The 25,566-nt window shown below is 46.7% G+C and overlaps 1 protein-coding gene across 2 annotated transcripts in view; it reads left to right on the top strand.

The window, feature by feature from the left end:
- Window positions 1–1,560: 1,560 nt before the first annotated feature.
- The window catches only part of LOC108933707 (UTP--glucose-1-phosphate uridylyltransferase-like), a 25,786-nt gene continuing 1,780 nt past the window's right edge, over window positions 1,561–25,566 (top strand). The window contains exons 1-9 of one of the 2 annotated variants that reach the window (XM_018750929.2): window positions 1,561–1,763; window positions 5,482–5,609; window positions 7,666–7,773; window positions 17,892–18,077; window positions 19,948–20,081; window positions 21,656–21,953; window positions 23,251–23,448; window positions 23,924–24,166; window positions 25,428–25,532. In XM_018750929.2, coding sequence (XP_018606445.1) covers window positions 5,511–5,609; window positions 7,666–7,773; window positions 17,892–18,077; window positions 19,948–20,081; window positions 21,656–21,953; window positions 23,251–23,448; window positions 23,924–24,166; window positions 25,428–25,532 — 1,371 coding nt within the window. In that variant the 5' untranslated portion in view covers window positions 1,561–1,763; window positions 5,482–5,510. Of the gene's footprint in view, window positions 1,764–2,345; window positions 2,799–5,481; window positions 5,610–7,665; window positions 7,774–17,891; window positions 18,078–19,947; window positions 20,082–21,655; window positions 21,954–23,250; window positions 23,449–23,923; window positions 24,167–25,427; window positions 25,533–25,566 lie in introns of those variants that run through there. The other variant, XM_018750926.2, reaches the window with a different exon arrangement.

Here is a 25,566-nt window from a genome sequence, read left to right as displayed (position 1 = left end):
TAGTGGAGAGTCCACCCTCGATCGAGTAGAGTGGTTCCAGAACCCAAGCTGTGAGTGGAAGTGAGCCCGACTATATCGAGACGGTATCTCTCAACTTCCCGCACCAGCTCAGGCTCCTTCCCCGCCAGTGAGGTGACATTCCAAGTCCCAAAAACCAGAGTTGGCGCCCAAGGTTTGGGTCGGCCGGGCACTCGGCCCCGACCACCGCCCAAATCACAACGCACCGGCCCCTTACGGTTTCTCCGGCAGGTGGTGAGCCCACCGAAGAGCGGCTCCACGTTGTGGCTTCGGGCTGAGCCCGGCCAGGCCCCGTGGGCATAGACCTGGCCACCAGGCGCTCGCATGCGAGCCCCCCCCCCAGGCCTGGCTCCAGGGTGGGGCCCCGGTGACCCCATACCGGGCGGGGTAAACGGACGCCTTGATTTTTTCGTCATAAGGGGTTTTTGAACCGCGCTTTGTCTCGTCTGTCATCCAGGACCTGTCTGCCATGGGAGACCCTACCAGGGGCATGTAGCCCCAGACAACATAGCTCCTGGACTCATTCAGGCACTCAAACCCCTCCACCACGATAAGGTGGCGGTTCACGGAGGAGGCATCCAAAATCAACTATTAATAATCACGTTTTGAAAGTGGATGATGTTCATGCAATGCACGAAAACATTTGCATTTTCCTGTAATTTTTCCTCAAAAAAGTGACGTATTATTAAGCCAACATATTTGTGCAGCCTCAAATTTTTCCTCATTGATTGTACCAATTCATCGTTTGTACCTTGCAAGGGCACTGCAGCTGGAGGTGGAATTAAAACGTGGGTCTTTAACTCCAAAAGTGTAAACCACGGTAGACACCTGCCAGGGTGTCCTAGACAAGCAGTATGGATGTAATATACAGGAAAAAAAAATAATGGTAAGACCTTAACTTAACCAGCTGAATCTACGTATGTATCTATTCATACTTGTATATTAACTTCACATGAATATAGTTAGTTACAATTTAGGAATAAAGATTTTTAAATATACCTGAAATGTGGTATATAACAAATGTTCTGTAAAATGTTGCAGCTATTTTTTTTTTTACTCATTAACGCATTGGCATAATCTATTTATACTCTTCATGGTGTGTCATTACTTTACTAAAATCTCTCGGAGTGTCTGAAACCAATCTCAGTTATGTGTTTTTGAAGTGACACGCCTGCCGTGAGTAAAAACTTTTTCATGAAAAGGACTAAAAACTTACAAGGTAAAGGTTATAGCTTTATTGTATGAATCAAACAGCTAAGAAACGCAGGTGCTATGACGTTGGCACAGTTAAGGGGCGGGTTTCAAGTTGCTGATTGGACACTGATCCTAACCGTAACCCTAAAATCTCCAGGACAAAATTGTGATTGGGAAAAATATGCCATAGCTCTCTTACTGACCAATCAGGGCACTCCTTGCTTCAGCATTGTGATTGGACAAAAATACGCATTGCTCTTTTGGGATTGGTCAATATTAGTTGCCAATCAGGACTTTCTTATATCACTTGTACTATGCAGGGTATTTCCGTTAAGAAATATGGTACCAACGTGACTTCACAGTAGGTCGCGGTGCTAAAAATTAGTGTGACACTTTGTGCGGCCGATTTGCCGAAGCAATGCGTTCTCGTCCCAGTTCATGAGCTCTCCTAAGGCTCACGTCGAACGTGATCGTATTAAACCTGCCAAAGCCTGGGTTCGAAGCTGTCAGAACAGAAGTGTAGAGGAAAAGATAATATTACTAGTTAAAAGGTGGGTAACAGCTTTCAGAGCACGATAAAAAAAACGCGCTTATTAAAAACGGCGTGCGATGTGAATGCACATGAGTGTACGCTGAGTGTGCCCTGAAAAGTACCCTCAAATACCCTGAATGCGCGTACCGTTATATTTACTGAATGCGCTTATGTCCTAGATCTAGATCTAGTCTAGATGTCCTGTCTTTTGTGCTTCCAGTAAATGTACCCAGAATGCGCTTTGAATGCTTGCTAAATAAATGTCCCCAGAATGCGTCCGAAATATACTCTGGACGTACCCTGAACATACCTTGAATGTAGGGCGCCGGTGCCCTTGAGCGTGCGTGGAGAAGTTAGAATGCAATGCAGTGAGAAAGTGAGGACGGACGATGGGAGGGAGGAGGGACGGAGGGAGCGGCGCCCGGACTGCAGGCAGTGGCAGTGAGCGGTCGGACGTGGCAAACAGCAGCAATAAGTTCTTTTTCGGAAGTGGGGGGGGGGAACAGAAAACCGCACAGCATGCTGGTAGAGAAAGTGTACACTTTTTTGTACCGCGTCCACTCTCTCTGCCGCGGCAGCGGACGCGGTTTCTTATGGGTTTCACTCTATGCCCGTGACACGTCGGGCCAGTGTCGAGAAGAAGTATCGAGCAGGGCCGGGCTGGGGGCGTTCCTCCGGGGGGCTGCCGCTCGCTCAGTGGTGCCGAGCTGCGCCGGAGGCTTGTACCTTTTTAGGGCTTCTCTCCGGGGGGCGGAGGGGGGGACGCGTTCCCTCGTAGAGAGGATTTTATGATTATTTCACAAGTCGGAGGGGCCGGATCCGCCGAATGGAGCATCGCCGCGCAGCACCTCTAGTCTCCCTCTCACACACACACACTCTTCACACACTCTCTCTCCGAGCTGCGAACAACCGGCACTGGCACTAGTCGTCTCGGCGCGATTTTTAATCGTTGTCTGGATGTTAAAGACAAGGAGCCACTTGGTGATATAATTAAGTATTATCTGTAGACACCGAAATTACTAGGCAGCTGTAAAGATGTCGCTTTACGTTGAAGGTAAGTGTGCAGCAGAGTGCGTGATGGAAGTGACAGGACAGGACAGGACAGGATGTACCCCAGATTTTAACCCGAATGAAAGTGTATATACTGCATGTGTGCTGGCAGCATTGCTTGCGGTGTCACCTGGACACTTGAGTGGGACTTTTTTGAGAAACCCAGGGTGCTGCTGAATTATAAAACGGTGCCGTTGGTTTCTCGCATCCTTTCCTCGCGCTCTGCCGCGCCGTCGTGTCGTGCTGCTCAGTTGCCTCAGGGCGGGACGAACTTCTCCGCAAAGGAGGATTAAACTCACCTTGAGTCGCCAGGTGTCTGTCCACTTGTGTCCTGCTTTTTTTCTTCGTGTCCAGGGGCCGTGGGTCGGGCTCGCTGTGCCCCGTGAGAGCCCCTCTCGGCTCGGCTCCGGGTCCGACTCCTTCCACCTCTTTCTTCGTGTCCCGCAGCTCCTTCAGCGCGTCGGACACTTTCTTCCGCCTCGTCTTGTCCTTGTGGACAGAATGTGGACAAAATGTGGACACACGTTTCTTTCTCGTGTCCTCGGACTGTGTTACGGCCACACATCTTTCGTGCCGTGATAAAGAAGCGACTTTAGTGTGTGGCGGCAGGGAAAAATACGTTTATATTTGATGGTCAAGTCACACACACCATGATGACCCTCTTTGCTAACCCCGCGGCCCGTGGAAGGTGCTAGAACAAATCAGTTGGTAATGGCCATCATTTAGTCACAGTTTCTACCACCAAACAAGTCTTGTGTGTGCAGTCAAATAATTTCTGTAGTATTCTCACACTGGGGGACTGTGGCATGCCCATGGCATGGTCAAACTGCATGGTTTACCATGTTTCACCATTCTGTGCGGGCGGGATGGCTTCTGCACCGAGTTGTACTCGCTCCGTCGATTTTGGAGCTGTTTTGTGCCCAAAGGAGGATGTTAACATGAGCGGCGTGGTGGCACAGTGAGTAGCGCTGCTGTTTCATGGTGCCTGGGGGTACAAGAGGACATGGGTTTGATCCCTGCTCAGTCTGTGTGGAGTTGGCATGTTCTGTCTGCGTGGGTTTCCTCTAGGTGCTCTGGTTTCCTCCCACAGTCCAAAGACGTGTTGTTCAGGTTCCCCATGGTGTGTGAGTGACAGAGTGAGTGTGTTCCACTGATGTATGGATGAGTGATCCAGTGTAAGTAGTGTATCTTGCAGTGTAAGTCTTTGGGTGCTCTGGTTTCCTCCCACAGTCCAAAAACGTGTTGTTCAGGTTCCCCATGGTGTGTGAGTGACAGAGTGAGTGTGTTCCACTGATGTATGGATGAGTGATCCAGTGTAAGTAGTGTATCTTGCAGTGTAAGTCACCTTGGTGAATAAGGTGTGTAACACTACATAGAGTTCATTGGAAGTTGCTTTGGACAAAAGCATCTGCTAAATAAATGAATGTAATATTTGAGAACTGAGGTTCCAGTGTGTGGATTAATTCCTGTTGCCATGAAACATTTTCTTTTACAGTGAGGTTTCTGTTTTAAAGCCCCCCTGAGAATAAAGAGCGTAGATGAACGGGACACCCGCCCATATGCCTGTCGCTCCCGACACTCAAGCTCTTTGTGCTTTGTTTGCCCTTTTACCACATGTTGCTGAAGGCTTGTGCTCACACATGTTTTTCGGCATGGTGACCGGCAGCTAAAAGAAAGAAACTTCTCCTGATGGGCTGGGAAGAGGGAAAGGCCTCTGTTGCTCATTGCTGCAGCTCGGGGACACTGCGGAGGTGCATGTCTCCGTGAGACCCACTTTAAAACTAATTTGGATGTTGTGCACTACAATGCACTTTCCGCAATGTAAATCATCGCAGTATTTCAAGGCAGAAGCTGGTGAACGTGGTAAAAAGGCCTTCCTGCCCTAAGAACAACAATAATAATCGATTAAGGGTCTCAGTACAGGGTTGCAGCTGCAGTCCACTGGGACTTGCAGTTGGTACTCTTCATTTAATCTATAATGAAATTCATTCATTCATTCATTCATTCATTCATTCATCAGTACTCATTTTTCCAGTGGCTGTTGTTCTGAGCCTATCCCAGAAGTATAAGATGTAAGGCTTGGCAGGGTACAGCCTGGACACGACAGGGTGCTGCTCCCAGTCCACATCAGGGTTGTGTAATATACCTCAGTTATTATCAAGTAATAGGATTACAGTTAGACATGGCTGAGATTTGTATAGCCTGACTTCTCAGTTTGTGTTATTCCTTTTCTACCTCATTTTTAAGTACACTTAGTGACAGCATCTGTATTTTTAAATTGTACGATTTAGCCCTTACTTTCCTAATTTCTGACATTAGAGAAAAGTGCACCTGTACCTGTTTTGTGCTGAATAACATCTGTCATTATGCCTTAAGAGAAAAATTGCTTATCCAGGGCTGTGACTGCAGAAAGAAGTAATTTCCTGGAAATTATAACTTTGCATTTGAGATCAGCGCTGGTTCACTGTCGGGTGCTCGTATTCATTACAGTACAGAGCATGAAACCGGTTGCGACAGTGAGCGTAAGCCGTACAGAAAAGGTTCAGTGTGATCTTCCTCTTTTTCTTTTATGTTCTAAGTAGTGTGGCTGAATAGCAGATCATCGATCACCGGATGCCTTTTCTCTCCTTCTTCTCTCTGCTTAATGAAGTGGACACCAGACTGATTGCTTTCCCACCCTTCCACAGGTCTGAGCAAGCGAGCCCCCAACAGCGGAATGGCACAGTTTCAGGAAGTGATGCGAAAGCAGCTGGAGGCTTCAATGCACAAGGAGCTGGAGAAGCTGCTGTCCACAACCAAAGGCATAGAAGCAGAGGTGGGTGTGCTTCCTGGCACTGACATGCCCTGCAAAACAGCTCACCACCCTCAAATCCTCCCGAATAGGGAAGTTGGCGCAGTCTAATCGCTAAAACCCTGAAAAATGCATTTATTAATCAGTCAAAGATATGTTTTAGATAGATGGAGAAGAAACAACTGATCAGGAAATAAACTGCACACAGAAGACACAGCACAGAGTGCAGTAGAGAGCAGGCAGATAAAGTAGCTGTGACAGCTTATTTAGATCAGTCCACTGCTGAAAGAAGTCTCCGGGTGGCCGTGTTAGAAAGCGAAATGGTGCGCAAAAATGCGCAGGCATACAACATGGATACGCACTGAACGTAGTCAACTCAGCGTCCAGGCTGCAAGACCGCTCTGCTTTTGAAATTACATTGAACAGTAGAGGAGGGAAAATTTAGAGATTGAGGCATTTTGCTGGAAATGTCTTTAATTCTGAAGAAAAGCGATGGCCATCTATACACTCTGGAATGACAGTGTTCTTTACTGTTTTCACATGGTACCTTGTGCTGGAAAAGGACTCATTTCCGTCCAGCGGTGACACCGATCCAGTTACCTAAAAGACAAGGCTTGTCTGCTCTGATTTTCTTCTTTCTGCCCTTCTCCTGACCTAGTATATGAACCCCGAGGTAAACCTAAGGGCTGAGAATTCCGGCCAGCTTCACCTTCTCTGAAGAGCCTTGCAATGCCGTCCAATTTTCAAGAGCAGCTTTAAATGCACAAATTGTTTGAATGTCGTCTACATTGCCATTTAAGAGCTCCCTGCTGTGCCTGTCCCGAGTAGCAGCTGTCAAAGCATTTTGATCCAGTTATACTGGACTGTCGCGAAGGGCTCACTTTACATTTCTCCACATTATCCACAAAAACTGTATTTCAGTTCACATTAGTTTGGGGCGGTGGCGCAGTGGGTTGGACCGGGTCCTCCTCTCTGGTGGGTCTGGGATTCAAGTCCCGCTTGGGGTGCCTTGTGGCGGACTGGTGTCCCGTCCTGGGTGTGTCCCCTCCCCCTCCGGCATTATGCCCTGAGTTGCCGGGTAGGTTCCGGTTCCCTGCAACCCCGTATGAGACAAGCGGTTCAGAAAGTGTGTGTGTGTGGGGGTTGATTAAGAACTTTTTCCAAAGTCACAAATAGCAGGACCCTGCCTGGAGGTGGAACAAGTACCTTAGCCACTACAGCATCTGCTGCCACAGAAATTAACAAAAAAAAGATTATATATGTAATTTCTAATATAATTTATATTATAAGGTATATATTTTGTACCTTTCTACTTTGCTTATGCTAAGATGAGTGTTTTGAACATAATGGTTTTTTTCTATCGAGGAGTGGAGGCAGTCATTAGTACCAAAGTCAAACGAGGAAGACTTTTCTTGTCTTCATCAGGAGACCAGGCAGGAGAGGAATGAAATGAAAGGGTCAACACACTGGTTTGCACACTTTGCATTTGGTAATAGGAAGAAGTTGTAGTTGTAAGTTACAGCTGGACTTCATAGATAGAAATTGGTTGTCGTATGGAGGTCGATTTGATCATTGTATCACAGGTGACTATGTGTCGGTTTTCCAGACACGGGTCAGTCCTTGTCTTAGAAGGACTTTGAATGTAACTTCACGTATTGTTTGTTTAATGAGCTTGTACACAAATGCAGAGACAAAAATTTTGAGATCTGGAGAATTTTACAGGGCCCCCGGGTTTTGAACTCACTCATGGTTCCAATATGTGATGGTAGTTTAAAAGTTATACTTTACTACTGAAAATACATGTGTTCAGAGAGATACGTGATGATCAGAATGATAGAATATGGATGATGCAGAATATGATGGAATAGAATGATTCAGAATGATACAATATCACCACCCTTATAAGTACCATGCTTTGGAAAAGCTACCTGTTTTGATTTGATGTCATCTCTGATAGGGAAATGAATTCTTCACAGCGATCTTTCTCACTTGGTCGTAACCAAGGAAGTATTGAGACACTGCTCTAAGAAAGTAGTGGAAAACCTAGCTTCTGCCTAACATTGTTCTGTCCCTCTTACAGCTTGCCAGAAAGGACTTTGAGGGCTTCAAGAAGATATTCCACAGTTTCCTTCAAGCAAAGGGCCCCTCTGTGGACTGGGCAAAGATTTACAGACCCCCAGAAGATTTGGTAAGCTCCCCAAAGACTTTGCACCGGAATTATTGCAATTACTCTTCCTTGGCAAAAAGATAAAGCAGGGGTAGTAAATTTAATCAAATTTGAGTCATAGTGACCACTGCTGTTGTTTTCATGGTAAGGGAGGGTACGGAAGTGGTTTACCATTGCCATGTGCTGCATATCTTTGGATTGAGACCGCAGCAAGAACTCGTGATCTCCGCAGACCCTGAACCGGTCTAAACAGGCCGCTCAAGCATTGTCAGGTCACTCACTGCACCACTGTGCCGCCCTTGGCAACAAGCTGATTTCTAAAAACCTTTTTGGTGATCATTTGCTGTGAGTTTCAGCAATCACGGTCACCATGCAGGAGTTAAAGTCCAGAGACTGGTTGTTTGCCAGCCAAGATCTTTCTTGGGAGCACGTTAGGCTCAGAGCTAGGAGCTGAAGGTGTATGAACTGAGAATTTGCTGTTCATGGGTTCCTCTGTCAATCCATGGCACCTAGGCTACAAGCAGCTCTAGGAGACATTATCCTTCCAGGCGTTCTGGATTGTAATGAGGCATTTTCAGCGTTTGCTGCGTCTTGCACGGTTGCCACTGAGAAGCAGACAAACGATTGGGCAGATTCTTTGGGGTGATAGCGAGTGAGTTAGCCACAGTCACCTTCAAGGGGAGGGAGGGTGTGGAGGACGCTCTTTTGCACAGGCCTCAGCTTTGCAGAGGGGCCAGTGTTGGGTTTCGTCCACTGGGCCCAGTGCCAGACCAGCCCTGCTTGCCGGCCTCCACAGCTGACTGAAACATGTGAGCTGCCCGTGGAGATGAAAGAGGGAAGGAGAGAGTGTGAGTGTGTTGTGGAGAGGGAGGGAGGGAGAAACTGCGTACGCAATCTACTGAAAGAGTGAGTGAAAGGGGGAAGGAAGGGCGGGGTGGACTGGTCAAGAGGGAAAACAACAGCCAAGTTAGTGAGCTGCGTGGCCGTTGTCTCTGTGCCTTATAGAACGTACCGAAGTTTCCGATGTGCTGCACATCGCTGACAAAGGATAGCGAGGGTGTGTGTGTGTGTTTGTGCTCCTTGTGTATGTATGAGCTAGGCACTGGGCTGGACTGCACCCATATGGCCAAAAAGCTATGACTTTATGCAAGAAAAGAATGCATATGGAGGTGAAATACCCCCGTGACATTTCACAGTTTGCCCCCGGTGCCACCCTCACCTTGCACCCTAGTCCCTCTCTTAAGTAAATACACATACATAAGGTTAGCCTATTATTAGCCTGACCTCTACCTCAATTTGAATCATGCCTGAACACTGTGGCCCATCCAGATGGCTCTGTTTCACTGGTGGGTTTTTCAAGCCACCAAAGGTCACTTCCTCTGACTTCGGCATCACCCTCACGGCCTATTGCACCACTTGTGGGCTTCACAGAATGGCCCTGCTCTATTTTTGATGTTGGCCAAAGAAATATGTAAAAGTGTGCCGGTTGTGCTGCTCACTTACATTTTTACTCATTTAGCGGACACTTTTCTCCAAAACGACGTACAACTCGGTAAACATGTTTTCAGGTGATGCCTTTGTTCAAGGCAGCAAACAATGGTTTGCCCATTTACACAGTTGGGTATTCTTACTGTATCAGTTCAAGGTAAGTAACTTAACTGAGAGTACTTCAGCAGAAACAGGGATCTGAATCCATAACCTTCAGGCTGGAAAGCAGTAACTATTCTTTATACAATCACCTACCCTATCCTGTACCTGAAGGTGAATCACAGAGAGGGTAAATGCAGTCAAAGTGTAGGCTGTCCTCTGTGTCCCTTTGTTTTGTGTCCTCTACTGCCTTTGAAGCTCCAGTTACAGTGTTCTTGGGGACACTCAGTTCATACGGGAGTAACACAATACCGCCGTCTTCTCTGGTGTCAGTGCACTTAATTTTCCAGGTTTTAATGACACGTGACATGCTTTTTTTAGCTGTAGCTGAAAGAGATCACATGATACTGATTTTATGTTCTGTCCATTAAGAAAAAAAAAGAAGTAGAAATTATGTCCAGTCATTCAAGGCGGGTCTCTCGGAATGTTATCTCTGGTTTTGAACCAAGAGAGCGTGCCCGATGGCCACGTGTCAGATGGCAGAGTCTAGGCCCTGGGGAGAAATGTCATTTTCATTGCACTTTCATGAAACTATGGTGTCTGTGGGAATGATGTGTGAGCATTTGTTATATAAATCTGCGTGTTTCTTACAGCTCTGTTTTCCACTCAGATTGCTTACTGTACAGCTGCTCACTTGGTGCTCAGCTCATCATCACAGTGTCTGTTTAGTGTAGTGCACATCCCTAAACGTTGTATAAAAGGCCAGCGTTTACCATGTTAGGCGTTTGTTCCTTTGCTCATGGCTGAATCTATGTAGCTACAGAAAAGAGGGATGAAAGTGGTGTGAACGGAGGGACAGAATTGGGGAATGTGTTACAGGAAGCTCCTGTCAAACCTGGAATGCTCGATTTCCTCCCCTGCCACTCGGCTAACTTGAGAAGGGACGCCTCTCTTCAGGAACTAGTAAAACGGACAGGACCACATTCCTGAAGACAGAGCGCAGTGAAAAAACCACGCTGGTTTGTCTTTGCTAACCTAGAGCCCTCGTGCTATGTGCTGTACTATTCCTGTGCCCTGCCTCTTTCAGCTGTTGCCACATGTAAATAAGAATGTGTCAATCAATCAGTCATGGCACTGCTGGCTGGATGTGGCACAAAGTGGCGTCGTGATGAGAACCGTTGCCTTGAAACTAATTGTGCCACGTTCCAGTCCCACCTCTTGCTTCATTAAGGTATGTACCCTTAATTGAACAGTAAAAAATTATCCGGTTGTTTAAATGGGTAAAGCACTGTTTGTAGAATAACATACAGTCCTAACATTTTAAGTCACTTCAGAGAAAGGCAACAGCTAAATGGATCTTAGTCTTAGTCTTAGATCCTCCCGTGCTGCTGGGCACATCGGGCGACGAGGTCTCTTCACCGCTTCCGGTCCTCTGCCAGCACTTCAGCTTCATTCCAGGATACTCCAGCGAACTTAAGATCGTTGATGAAGGTTCGGCGCCAGGTGGTGCGGGGACGACCCCGGCCACGCCTGGCCCCCGGGGGGCACCAGTGCATTGCCACCCGGGGAATGCGATGTCGTTGCATTCGTAGAATATGCTCAGCTAGCCTGAGTCATCGTTGCGTAATTGTAACTTGAAGGCTGCTGGAATTTCCCCGGCGCAAAACTTCTTTGTTGGTGATGCGGTCGATGTACCGGATCTTGAGAATCCGCCGGAGACATCATTGATGGAATGCGTTTATCTTGCGAACAGTGTTCGCCGTTAGCTTCCACGTTTCGCATGCGTAGATTGCGGTCGGGACGACAATGGAGGCGTATAGTCGTAACTTAATCTTGAGGGAGATTGAAGCTGACATCCAGATGTGCTGAAGGTGACGGAACACAGCTGAAGCTTTCCCGATCCCGCACCAGACATCGGTCTCTGCGTCACCATCGTGACAAACAATGCTCTCCAAGTAGGTAGATTTCTCCACTGTCTCCAGTCGTGTCGCATCAACGGTAATGTTGGCTGGCACGCCTACGGGTCTGGTCTTCATGATCTTCGATTTTTCCGAGCTGATACGTAGGCCGATCTTACTGACTTCGTGGCTGAGTCTCTCGGTTGCGTTTTGGAGCTGGGTTTCGTCCTCGGCGAGCAGGGCCACGTCGTCGGCAAAATCTAGGTCTGTCAAGCGATCTTGATCCGTCCAAGGGATGCCTGCTTCAATGTACGCAGTTGCCTTCTTCATGACGAAGTCAAGGGCTAAATGGATAAATAATAATAATGCAGGAGAGGATAGCCGGTAATGCGGTATGCATTGTAGGACTAGTACCTTCATCGGCTGCCTGAGAATGCAGAGCTACTGTTGGTAGTGTAGTGATAACTACTGATTCCTTTAGACCCAAATGTTGCAGGTTCAGTTCCCACCTCCAGCTTTAGTACCCTTGAGTAAGGTACTTACCCTAAATTGGTCTAGTGAAATGACCCAGCTGTATAAAATAATTGTAATTACTTTAACATTGGAAGTTACTTTGGAGACAAGTGTCAGTTAAATGAATTTTGAATAAAATTAGAGGGACTTAGAGTACTAGTCTAAAGCTTTTGGAAACCTTTTCTTGACCAAGTTTTATGCTACAGAAGTTACACTTAAAAATGGAAAACTGTTGGGTTGCCCAGCCCTTAATATCTTCGCAAACACAAGGCTTTGGCTGAACAGTTTCCAGCAGGTGCTTTCACACTTTTCACTCAGCAGTTTTATTCTCGTACCTGTAGGCAGTCCGCTGTGGTGTGGAGGGGAACAGGTGAAGGTCAAGAAAGCGCTGGACTGACAGGTTCCCTGAGCGCGAGCGACAGATGCTAGGCAGGTGTGTTAAAAGATGGATGATGGCTGTGCAGAGCGGCTGCCATGAGGAATAAGAGCTGAGTAAACTCAGCAGGCACTGCTGGGGTTTCATTGTGCTGCACGCCTCGTGCCCCCTGCACATTAGCCATTTTGTAAAACAATTTGAAATTTCACCCTCTGCAGTAGAGGTGGAGCTTGTATTTGGCTGCTGTTTCTGTGCCTTGAAGAACCTTTTCACAGGACATGTGGGCTTGCACACATCTGCTCCTACTTACTGGAGGTTACTTGAAGCCGAGGGTCCTCGGGGGGCCAGGGTTCCTGCTGTGTGACTCAGGGCTGTGGTAAGGCAGCGGTTCACGTCGGCAGCACGTGTGGGTACCGGTGGGGCTTTTGGGAAAGGAGTTGCTCAGGATATCAGCTGTGAGGGGTCACGGGAGACTGACGCCCTGGCCCAGCTCAGAATACATAAGAGCTCTTGTAAGACAGAGGAACAGACGCACATCACGCTTATTTTGAGCCCACAGTCTCCTGTAGCCTCCGTTTTTTACCTCTATCGATACCATGGGGTTTGGGGTTGGCCTTAAGGACAGGGATCATGTGGAAAGGCAGAGTCTGTAAATAGCTTTGTCCTTTTTGTCGTCTAAGACAGATGTTCATCTCCTTATCCATCTTGCTCATCAGATGTTAGAAACAAAAAAAAAAAAAATTATTTCCTCTTTAATATTTTTTTCCCGGGGGTGCGGTGGCGCAGTGGGTTGGACCGCAGTCCTGCTCTGCGGTGGGTCTGGGGTTCAAGTCCCGCTTGGGGTGCCTTGCGGCGGACTGGCGTCCCGTCCTGGGTGTGTCCCCTTCCCCCTCCGGCCTTACGCCCTGTGTTGCCGGGTTGGCTCCGGTTCCCCGTGACCCCGTAAGGGACAAGCGGTTCAGAAAATGTGTGTGTGTGTGTGTGTATTTTTTTCCCCGGGGGTGTGGTGGCGCAGCAGGTTTGGCTGGGTCTTGCTCTCTGGTGAGTCTGGGGTTCGAGCCACGCTTGGGGTGCCTTGTGATGGACTAGTGTCCCGTCCTGGGTGTGTCCCCTCCCCCTCCAGCCCTGCACCCTGTGTTGCTGGGTTAGGCTCCGGCTTGCTGCGACCCGCTTGGGATAAGCGGTTTCAGTCAATATGTGTGTGTGTTTTTTCTGTATGAGCAGCTGGTGGCATCGCGTGGAGCGTTGGAGAAGGTTGCCCGTTCGATCCCCACCTCCAGCTCTTGTGCCCTTGAGTAAGGGGCTTGCCCTGCAATTGTTCCAGTACCTTCACCCGGCTGTGTGCCTGGGTGCCTAGTTGTAGCCCTGCAATGGACTGGCGTCCCGTCCAGGGTGTGCTCCCGCCCGTTGTCTCTAGGATAGGCTTCCTGCAACCCTGCTTGGGACAAGTGGTTTGAAATTGGTTCGTTGTTTTTTCTGTTTAAATACACCCATTCCTGACATGACAGTCTTCCTTTGTCCGTGAAATCACCTCATTATAGGCAAACTCTTGTTGTGAAGGTGTTGAATTGCCATCGTTTCTTGTGGAAAAAATATCACTTCCAGGATGAAAAAAAGACACCTGAAATGAAAGTTAAAAATGAAATAATTCAATTTAATTAAAATACCAAAATTAAAGGTATTTTTATACATGGCAATGATGACACATATTTTTTAATATTTATAGCAACAATTACTTCTGGCTCTTCTTTTTATGCATCCACCATTATCAGTAAGTGCCAGTGCCATATTTATGATGTATGTTAGAGGTGCTGTGCTGTCTCACTAACAGATGCTTTACCCTTGATCAGGGTACTTATGCTGAATTTGTCCTGTGAAGATTCCTCACTGGTATAAATGGGTAAATTTCTTTATGTAGCTTAGAAATGAAAGTTGCTTGGGAGAAGTATCGGCGAGATTAAATAACAGCAGTAACAGTATGGAATTTACCGTTTCAGTGGTGTTAGATTTACCTTGATGAGTGCTTGTGTTTCGTTGAGGCAGGCAGTGGGTGAAAGGAAGTGGGAAGTGTATGGTGGGTTTGCTTATGGAAGAAGCACAGTGTTCACACACTTTTCTGAGTGAAAGACATCGGTGGCAGCGAATGAAGTAGCTGCCGTGGAAGTAAAATGACCATGAGCCAGTGAAACAGATACGCTAGAGTGGTGAATAATAGGTCCTCTGTGTGTAAAAAGGGTGTATGTTTTCATAAGCGCTTCCTCACTGTACGGGGGCCCATCGAATGATGGCTGGCTGAGCGTACTGTAAAACTGACAAATGGGGCTTAACCACTTTGTTGTCTCTCTGATTAATGTTCTGCCCTTTCGGAAACCTAAAGCTGCTCTCCCATGACCTTTAGTTGCCATTTTTTCCGTTTTTTACCGGCTGGTTCATTCCGGTAGAGAACGAGTGTTAGTAAAAAGTCCAGGTTTGCCCTGAGCAAAGACATTTTGGCCCAGTATGATATAATTTTAAAAGGACTTCATAGTGAGAAAGAACTAATTATACTCTTGTTTTACGCATTTACAACGTGGACAGGCCATTATGAGCACCACTGACAGCTGGACATGTAGAACACTGACCTTTCCCTAGCCGTGGGGGGTCTTCCAGGGGGACGAGAAGGCTCTCGAGGACCGAAATAGCATTTTCTAGACATGTTGAGAATGTGACTGCCATCCTAGGCGGGAATGCTCCAAACCAGCAACTTGGACCTTTAGGGGGGAAATCTGGGTGAAGTAGCCATAAAGTAACTCACGAAGAGCTTCCTGTGGCGTGCAGCCATGTGCGGGAATGACCAGTAGGTCCACTAGCTGTTGAAGTTCTTGAGTACCTGCTGCACACACCTCCTTACTGCCCTCTGTTGAGTGGACAGATTGGGGGGGCGGGGCTCTTGTCACATTCCGTCTGTCACCATATAGACCGCCCCAGGTCTGCTTTAAATGATTAATACGATGCCGAAAGGGAGACAATGGCAAGGGCAGCGTGATTACAAAAGAGAAGAGGCTGTCCAGGCCATCCTGCTTTGCATTACAGGATACCAGGTTGAGAACTGCTAGCTTCTGTTACTTACAATAACTGACTACATAATCGTCTTTGTAACCACTGCACTTATCAGTAGTTCTGGTGTAATCTCACATGCGTGAATTATTGCGTAATCGCCGTTTCTTGTTAAAATCTTTTTCCTGGAGCTGAGAATAAGAGAATAAGAGTCTGAAATGGGCCTGATGTGAAAGGCAGATGTTTTTTGGCTTGAATGGTTTCACCAAGTTCCAAGGTAATGAGTAAATACAGTGTTCCGGCTTGCCGTGTACTTCGGTGCGTGGGCGAGCGGCGAGATTGACATGAGCGTGAAATATATACGTTCTTATAACTCCGCTCTTTCCTCCACCACCAGGTTGCTGGCTGTGAATGAGGAGAGAAGGGCTGTTGAGCTCTCCATGATCTTCATTCTGGCATTCATCATTCCAGACATCACGCAGAGCTTGAATATTTCCGATGTGGCTAGAGGGGTCTTCACAAATGGCCTTCACAGATACAGTTACCTAGCAGTCCACGTGACTGCAGCAGTATTGTCACATAGCATGGTAAAGTTCTACTCTGATTTTTTTCAAGTTTTCAGTTTTTCTTATTTCTATTGACCCCATCTGATCCTCCTTCCATAAATATGTGGTTCACTCAATTGCCCAACATTCTTCCATTAGAAAAGTTATTAGATCTACGTGATAATGCAAATGAAACGTGAAAGATTTGGTCATTTTTACCATTTATATAATCACCTTCCCAGTTCAGGGTCACAGTGCTCTGGAGCCAATCCTGGATCATAGACATGAGGCAGGGTACACCCTATATGGGGCACCGATCACGGGACAGTCACACACACACACACACACACACACACACACACATACACACACACACAAAGGGCAATTTAGAGTGAACAGTTCACCAGAAACACAGGTGTTCAGACTGTGGGAGGAAACCAGAGCACTCAGTGGAAACCTGCACAAATACGCAAACTACACAGACCGAGTCACATGATAATCCACAGCACCAGTTGTGAGGCACCAGTGCCACCTGCTATGTAAGTGTGCCACTTGAAAATCTTAAAATTGAACATCTTCTGTTTTCCTGCTCATAAAATGTATCCAACTTGAGAAGCAGCTTTGACATATGGTGACCAGGGGATAATTGTAGCTTCTGCCATCAAAACAGCAGAAAGGAGCGCATCCCAAACGGGATCACCAGTGCGTAAATAAAGATAAACACAAGGTTTTTTTTTCTAATTTCTTCAACATTTTAGAATTTAGCACGTTAACATATTAGTTTTCTGTGCTGGAATGAAGCAGTTTTTATATTATAGCCACGGCCAAACTTCTCAAACGTCTGAGTCGCAGGTGCTGCTTGTAAGGTTCTGAAATGTCATTGTAAAGTGTGATGAGCAAAGTGTAAAGTTGGTTTCACAGTACTGAAAACGTTTATGTGGCGCACGTGTTCCGTGTTCACGTGTCTGCATTGCGATGGAGCGATCGGTAGGTGCAAGTAATGCTGGGAGCATAACAAACATGTGGTTTGAGTGCAGCGTGTGGGGCCACCGTAACGCTGTGCCGCACGCCATCGGCTCACCGGCACACCTCCGACACACAGCGGCCTGATCTAACTGTGTCTGGAACGGTTCGGTTGGAGATCCTGTGTCCCAGGAGTGTGACCCCATCGTTGATTTTTATTTTTCTTTTAGAGGGAGTGGCCTTTATGAGTCTGTTTCTGGACCCAAAAATGCATCCAGTCTAAAGTAATTAAATGTAACCAGTAACTTGTTTCTCTGTTCTTTTCACTGCCAGCTGAACAGAGTTTTGCGGTCAGTGTGACACACAGTAAGGCTCGCTGCGCTGAGGACACGCAGCCGTACACAGAATGTACATTGTCGGCGAAAGGTGTTTCACATGCCCAGAGGGCCAGTGGCTGCAAGGTTTCAGTGTCATCACTGAAGGTCAGGCTTTCCAGCGATGCGGGATGGTTCGAGGGCTCTGTCACCAGAGACGTGCAGCTCGTGTGTGTTGCTCACCCACTTCCCAGCGCTGGGGACATTGTTGGAGCGAGGGGGGGTGGTGTGTGTGTGTGTGTGTGCGTTGGCCTGATGACTGCAGTTCTCCCAGGGTGCGGCGTCTGGGTTGTGGATGAGGCTTTAACACCCCTCCCATTCCTCCGACATAGTTGAAGTGCGACAATGGAGAAGACGTGGAAGTGCAGGGGAAACACTTTGAAGCCTCACACACTCTTTTTTTTTTTTTTTTTTTTTTTTTTGCAAATAATAGATAAATTAAACTGTACCAACAGCTTGTGATCTGCTGTGCTTATCCTGTTGCTGACAAGTTCTGCTTTTATCCTGACCTTGAAATATGTGTGTGTGAGTAACGACATCTTTAAGGGTTAAAGACTCCATGGCCGCAGTAATATGTTTAAATATTACACAATCATTTTTCATTGCTCTGTGAAACCGCGACTATTATCTAGATTTCGTATCTTCGGGCTTATAAATGGGGTAATGTAGGACCGTGAGCTGTGGCAGTGGTTATGTGCTGTATCTGTGGTGTCGTCTTTGTCCTCCATCTCATTTGGGTGGTTTTTCAAGGTCCAGATCCGGTCAAAGAAGTAATAGTAAAGTGATGAACGTGTCCGAGTGCCCTAACCCCTCTCTGTGCGCCCCGTCCTGTCCCCCACCCCAACAGATCCAACCCTATGACAAGATCAAGGCCAGGGGGCTCCCGGAGAACGTGGCAGAAAGCCTCAACAAGTTGGTGGTGGTGAAGCTCAATGGGGGTCTGGGCACCAGCATGGGATGCAAAGGGCCCAAGAGCCTCATCAGCGTGCGCAACGAGAACACGTTCCTGGACCTGACTGTGCAGCAGATTGAGGTTAGTCCTCCTTTACATCTAGGTTTCCAGAACTGTTTTGGCTGGTACTGATGAAGGCTGTCACTGCAAATCATGTGACCGTAGCCTTGGCAGGACAGTGATTATTACATTGAACAACTAGTCAGAGGGAGAGTCACTCCCGGTGTACCTGCAGGACAAGGAGGAAGGGCAGAAAGATAACCAGGTGAATTTTTTTATGTATGTACGTATATTTAGATGAAAAAGTTCAGGATTATTAAATGTTCGGGTTACCAAATGGCACTGTGGTTGTGGTTTAGCATTTCTCCAAAGCAGTGTAAAATGATACAGTACCTGCAATCGTTTCCCCATTTGTACAGCTGGGCAATTTTTTATTTATTTTTTTTTTTAAGAAATTTAGGGAATTCACTGCTCCTGTGCTGTGGGTTCCAATCGAAATCAGTCTTGGTGACTCTCTTGCCCTTTGTGTGTGTAAGAGATTATGGTGTGATGGACTGCCACTCCCCCCCAGAGTGTACCCTCCTTATACACAATGTATCCAGGATAGGCTCTTGACCACCATGACCCTTCTCTGGACATTCACATTTTTTCATTTAGTTGACACTTTTTGCCAAAGCAACTTACAGTTTTAAGGTATTTACAATTATTTTACCCATTTGTATAGCTGGGTCATTTTGCTAGAGCAGTTTAGGGTTAGGGGGGGGCCTGGTGGCACAGTGGGTTTGGCTGGGTCCTGCTCTCTGGCAGGTCTGGGGTTTGAGCCCTGCTTAGGGTGCCTTGTGATGGACTGGTGTCCTGTCCTGGGTGTGTCCCCTCCCCCTCCAGCCCTGTGTTGCCAGTTTAGGCTCCATCTTGCCTTGACTCTGCTTGGGACAAGCAGTTTCAGTCAATGTATGTGTGTGAGTTTAGGGTAAGAACCTTACTTAAGAGTCCTACAGCTGGAGGTGGGAATCAAACCTGCAACCTTTAGATCCAAAGACAGTAGCTCCAACCACTATGCTACTATGGACAAGCAATTATTAATAATGAATGAATGGATGTTGTGAATTATTAAGTGGTTCAGGCTGCCAAGTGGCACTGTTGTTGAGAACATGGGATTATTAACCAGATAGTTGCTAGTTTGGGCCCTAAAAGGAGCTCTGCTGGAGTAGCTAAGGTACTAAAGGTGAATTGTTCCAGGAACCCATGAAGCTGTATGAATGCATAAAATTCGTAACGCGCATCTGATGAAGGTGCACTGAAATAATGAAGTGTTACTGCGTTATTACGGCGTTACTCCTCTGGTTTTGGGTGTTGCTGTAGAGTCTCCGTCAGTCCAACAAAGGGCCTCAGTGTTGGATCACCATTTAATATGCAGTCAGTGGGCTGGAGGCCTGTGAGAGAGGGAACTCCCGTCTCATGTTTCCATGGCAGCAGAAAAACCAGCCTTATGCTCTGAAATACAAGCCCTGTCCAATCCCCCTCCAGCCTCCCGCCCTCCATTGCTTACTGACTGAAGCGTGGACACATGGTTTTATTTATCTCTTTCAGGGGAGTGCGCAAACGTGCGTTTGGGGTGTACTGTGTGCTCTGTGTGTTTATGTCATGTGCTGTTCCCAGATCCCCTGAAAGGCGAGCTGTGCGCTCAGTCCCGGCCGGGTTTGGATCTTGCCTGTTCCGTGAAGGATACGGGGTGGGGCGCTTCGGAGGACCTGCGCCAGAGCAGTGTGTGTAAAGGGGGGGCGTGCTGGCTAGCTGGCTGACTCCTAGCTGCGGATGTTCCCCCAACACTGGCTCTTCTGTTTCTCCACCTGACCTGACCAGTCCCTAGGCAGAGAGCCCCCCCCCCTCCCCCACTGCGAGTGTGCCAGGGAAACATGGAGCCCAGTCCCTCTCGCTCTCTTTCTTCCAGCACCTGAACAAAACCTACAATGTCGATGTGCCGCTTGTCCTGATGAACTCCTTCAACACGGAGGAGGACACCAAGAAGATCCTGCAGAAGTACGCACACCACCGGCTGAAGATCCACACCTTCAACCAGAGCAAGTATGGACCCAGCTCCACAGCTCAGCACCACTTGGTTGTTAGAGCTCTCCTTCTGCCCATTTGCCCATCACTCTTACAGAAAACATAGCAGGTCCTTGTTATGTCTCAAACCCTGCTCTCCTCTCATGCCCCAAAACACTTCCAGTTCCTTTACTGCTACACCGCCTGCTCCCAGATGTAGCGTGTACTCAACATGTCTTTTCCTAAAGCAAACAGAATTGAATGTGTCTTTTCACTACATTTTTTTTTTCTTCATTTTTTTTTCCTGTCTCCGTCCAACCAGACTACTGGTATTTGCACATCCAGCATGGTGCGCTGAGTCTATCCCGGAAACATACGGCGTGAGGCATGGTGCAGCCTGAATGGGATGCCAGTCCACTGCGGGACGGTCACACTCACACACACATACACACGCACTCATAGTAAGAGCCATTTAGAGTGACCGGTTCACCTGAAACACCGGTCTTCAGCCTGTGTGAGGAAACCCACATGAACATGAGGAGAACATGAGGAGAACATGAGGAGAACGTGCAAACGCTGCACACACACTGAGCCAGGAGCTCTGAGGCACCAGTGCTACCTGCTGTGCCACGGTGCTCTTTTAGAACCGGAAAATGAAACACCAGATACCCACTGTGATCTCAGAAGACTTTCACCTTATAGCATAAAGGAGAAATGAGATTATTTGACCATCCTCAGAATATTTTGAATTCTGAAGTTAATTGCACTCTAAATGAATACAGTTTGATGAGCTGGAGTCACTTTGGGGAGAACTTGGCTCTGCGGTATGATGCCGAGGAAAGGAGCAGACCACACCTATGTGAGCGGCGTTCCGCTCTCACACCTTTACGATCTGTAACATTTTATTGATTCTTTTTCAGCTCCACAGAAACATCTGTCTAAGGTTAATCTGCTGTGAATATTTAGCAGCAACCTGCAGTGGCCAAGCTTGTTTATGAATGGGATTCATTCAAGATGAAAACAGTTGAACTGTTCATATTTATAGACTTTACTGAGCAATCTTGTAGAGATTATTGTTTTAAAGTGGAATTAAATTGAAACCTCTAGCGCTGGTTCATGTTGTACATTCTGAGCAAGAAGGGGGACCGGTTTTGAATCCCAGGTTAAGGTTGTTTACTTAATCTGTAAAGGTTTAAATTAAAATAGACAAGTTTTTAGAACAGTAACTGTTCTGCTTGATGTTTTCTTTGCCAGTACTCCTTCCCAGTGTTCACATTATTCATTTACCACACTCTCTCATCCATGGATGCAGAAAGAAGACATACACAAGTGTGTGTAATACACTTCATTTCATGAGAAGGATTTCAAACAGATGATTTTGTGTAACATTATTTGTCTTTTAATGTCCTCTCAGGAGCCATTAGGGCTTGAAATCCTTCTCAGCTGTACACTGCAAATAGACTGGACTATAGACTGGAGTTGAATCCTGGGATTTGTATGTGGTTATTGATGTTATGGTTTATTTCATTTCTTTCACACAGAACACTGGATTGAACATAAATGCCAGAAAAACACCTTTGTGTTCATGATCTCCATTCCATGCTCCCACCCAGGTACCCAAGGATCAACAAAGAATCCCTCCTGCCAGTAGCCAAGGACATGAGCACATTGGGGGAGAATGCAGAGGCCTGGTACCCTCCTGGCCACGGGGACATCTACGCCAGCTTCCGTAACTCGGGTCTCCTGGATCAGCTGATCACCGAGGGAAAGGAGTACATCTTTGTGTCAAACATCGACAACCTGGGTGCCACAGTGGACCTACACATCCTCAACCACCTGATGAGCCAGCCGGATGGCAAGCGCTGCGAGTTCGTCATGGAGGTCACCGACAAAACCAGAGCAGACGTCAAAGTGAGTGCTTTTTAAACCACTCGTGGACAACAGGTAGCATAGTGGTCAAGAGTGGGATGCTTCGAGACCCAGGAGGGGCCCCGCTGTTGTAGCCTGGCTCCAGTACAGTACAGTTTTCCCTCATGTTACACACATTAAATGAACTTGCACTGACATCCTAGTTTATATACTAAAATAGGATAACAAGCTATCAGCTCATACAACGAATGCCCTACGAGAGCAGTAATGTCAGTCTTCTTTCAAGCGTCCTTCAGAAATCCTGTGACTTTATCAGTTTAACATATCATCTCATAATATTGAGCCCTGCAGCAAAAAGGTTTTTCAGAAAGGGCTAAAAGAATTTGGACAGGTAAAAGAAAGCCTTACCTATCAATTTACAGTAATAAAATGGATAGAATTCTCAAAGTTCTTTACACTGAGCAGTATAATGGTTTTAGCTGTAAATCAAAGAAACTGTGCAGTAATTCCAATTTTTCTGTTCCTTGTCTGACAGCAACCACTTGTCGAATTCAGGGTTGTAGTAGTCCTGAACCTATCCTGGAAGTAGTGGGTATGAGGCAGGGAACACCCTGGACGGAATGCCAGTCCATTGCAGGGGAGTCACACACACTGCAGGCAATTTGGAGTCTCTAATTCACCCAGATCACAGGCCTTTGAACTCTGGAAGGAAACCAAAGGACCCTGAGGAAACCTGTAGACCCAGTGAAAACACGGCAAGAACACGCAGACTGCACACAGACTGTGCAGGATTCCAACCCACAGTACCCACTGTGCCACCCAAGAACAGCAAAACAAAAAGAGAAAATAATAGCGAGACAAAGGGCAAGAGGGGAAAGCTATAGAAAAAAAGGAGCATGTAAATATTATCATTTTCAACATGTGGATCTAGATTTTAAGGTGACCAGAGTAGCTCTGTTCTGCATTTGTTTTTGAATGAGATTTCCTTTGTTTTTAAAAGGACAGGAATTAGTTTTTTTTTTTTTTTTTTTTTGAAAAAAATGGTTGAATCTTTTATGGCTGAGGAATATGGTTGTTTTTCAATTAAATTAATGGCAGTTGAGTGCATTTCTCAAGAATTCACATCATAAACACATTTTCAAGAGTGAATTACGCTCGTTATACAGCTGTGTAAACAGGTATGATTGTAATTTGCTTTGGAACATAATATTAATTGAAATCTTATTGTGGTCTTGATTGTTGGTACACTTTACTTGCTGGGCAGGAGAGTTCAGTTCTGCCATTTATGTCTGACGCAGGCTCTTTGCTCAGAGGTGATTTTGCAATGCTTTGCACTCAGGGCGGCACGCTGATTGAGTATGATGGCAAGCTCAGGCTGCTGGAGATTGCACAGGTGCCCAAGGCCCACGTGGATGAGTTCAAGTCGGTGTCGAAGTTCAAGATCTTCAACACCAATAACCTGTGGATCTCTCTGCCGGCCGTCAGGAGGCTGCAGGAGCAGAACTCCGTGGACATGGAGATCATTGTCAACCCCAAGGTGAGCTGGCTGTAGCAGAACACAGCAGATCAACAGAACAGCAGAACATGGGAAAATATAAAAAGAACCCTGGTTTGGACAGTCTCAAAGTGCAGTACAAACTGTTACAGCAACAAACTATTAATAGCAATAAAATATTGAAAAATCAGTTATTATATAACAATTGTAAATATTAATGTTGGTTCCATTGTTGGACGTTATCTGTTTTTACAGTGTATCCTTTAATAACCACTCATCACTGCCCTGTGATGGACTGGTGTCCTGTCCGGGGTATACTCTGCTTCCACTCTGTTTCACTGTGATCCTCAAGTGGTCCAGTGATTATTGACACAGAAGATGAACTAGCTGTTGAAATGGGTTTATGCAGTACAATGCGTATCTTGTGACCACTGCATAGTTTTCCTGGAAAAGGAATTTATAATAATTGTGATGAAGATACAGGTCTTTCTCTCTCTCTCTCCACTCATGACGTCAGACACTGGACGGTGGGCTGAACGTCATCCAGCTGGAGACGGCGGTGGGGGCGGCCATCAAGAGCTTCGACAACGCACTGGGCATCAATGTGCCTCGCAGCCGCTTCCTGCCCGTCAAGACCACGTCGGACCTGCTGCTCGTCATGTCCAACCTGTACAGCCTGGAGGCGGGATCGCTCACCATGAGCAAGAAGAGGGAGTTCCCCACCACACCCCACGTCAAGCTGGGCAGCTCCTTCACCAAGGTACCAGTCTCCAGGAAAGCTCTGCTTGCCTGCTTTTCTCTGCACTACTAGAAAGATCCTATGAGCTACGATTTATGAGGCATTCATTTATCCATTTATCTATTTATTTATACAACAAAAAACATTCGACTAGCAGGCAGAGCTACTGCAGGAGATCTGTTGAACCGAACCGATGATGAATGCTTTTAATCATTTTCCTAATTATTCGCCAATTCGGAATGATTTTTGTTGCTGCACTGGGCACTGCTTTGGGAAGAACGCAGAGGGTGGGCACACGCACAAATGAACAGCGCACCGTGATTCAGTGCCAGGAATACAATGTGAAAGTTCTCCAGGTTGATTGGCTAATAAACTCTGATAACTAAAATCAATAGGACCTTTTTAAGCTGCGCAGTGTGTAAATATGCTTTTAGTGTTTACATACTAAACTTTCCTGTTCATCAGAGGAAGATTCAGCGTAGACTGGATTGTCAGCAGTTTTCCTACATTTGACTATTTTTCTTTCGGTAAAGGTGCAACCAGATTTTGAAATTTATGATTTGCTGATGCTAAGCTGTAACAGCAACCAGTTAATCAGGCTGGATTTTCCGCACCGGTTTTGCCAAGCCCTGCGTACCCAGTGGTGACCTGGGAAGCCAGCAGAGGGGAAAACAGACCACATGACTCGTCCTGCTGGGACTGTGATCCTGGACGAGCTCCTCACCCTTGACATGTCCGCTTCACTGCTGTCAGGCGTACTTGCATTCTGCCGGGAGGAGACCACATCAAGTGTGGCATACGATGCCAGACAAAGGAAACAGCAATCAGTCTGAGCATGTCTTCATTTTGTTAATAGTACTGTGCAAAAGTCTTAGACACTTAGATGTTTCACAAAATATTTGTTTTAGACAATGTCTTCTGCATTAGTGTCAATAGGAAAGAGCACATTTTAGATTTCCAAGCATTGCTTTAGCAAAAAGTTACAGTAAAGGTTTTGTATGTCATTAAAGAAAGAAAGAAATACAGACACACACATACTGTCTGAAACTGCTTATCCCAAGTGGGGTCACAGCGAACTGGAGCCCAATCCGGCAACACTGGGCGCAAGGCTGGAGAGGGAGGGGACACACCCAGGATGGAACGCCAGTGCGTTGCAAGGCACCCCAAGTAGGACTCAAACCCCATACCCTCCAGAGAGCAGGACCCAGCCAAACCCGCTGCGCCACCGCACCCCCTAACATTACAATGTCTGTATTTCAAAAGGATTTTTCCTTATCCACAGGTTCATGACTTCTTAACCAGATTTGAGAGTATACCCGATATGTTAGAGCTGGATCACCTAACGGTTTCTGGAGACGTCACCTTTGGCAAGCAGGTTTCTTTGAAGGTAATGGGTTTCGCACGTCTTTCCAGATCCCCCT

The sequence above is a fragment of the Scleropages formosus genome, chromosome 16, assembly GCF_900964775.1.
Source record: "Scleropages formosus chromosome 16, fSclFor1.1, whole genome shotgun sequence".
Taxonomy (NCBI): Eukaryota; Metazoa; Chordata; class Actinopteri; order Osteoglossiformes; family Osteoglossidae; genus Scleropages; species Scleropages formosus.
The sequence above is the reverse complement of the archived record's forward strand: the minus strand, read 5'-3'. Positions and strand labels throughout refer to the sequence as shown.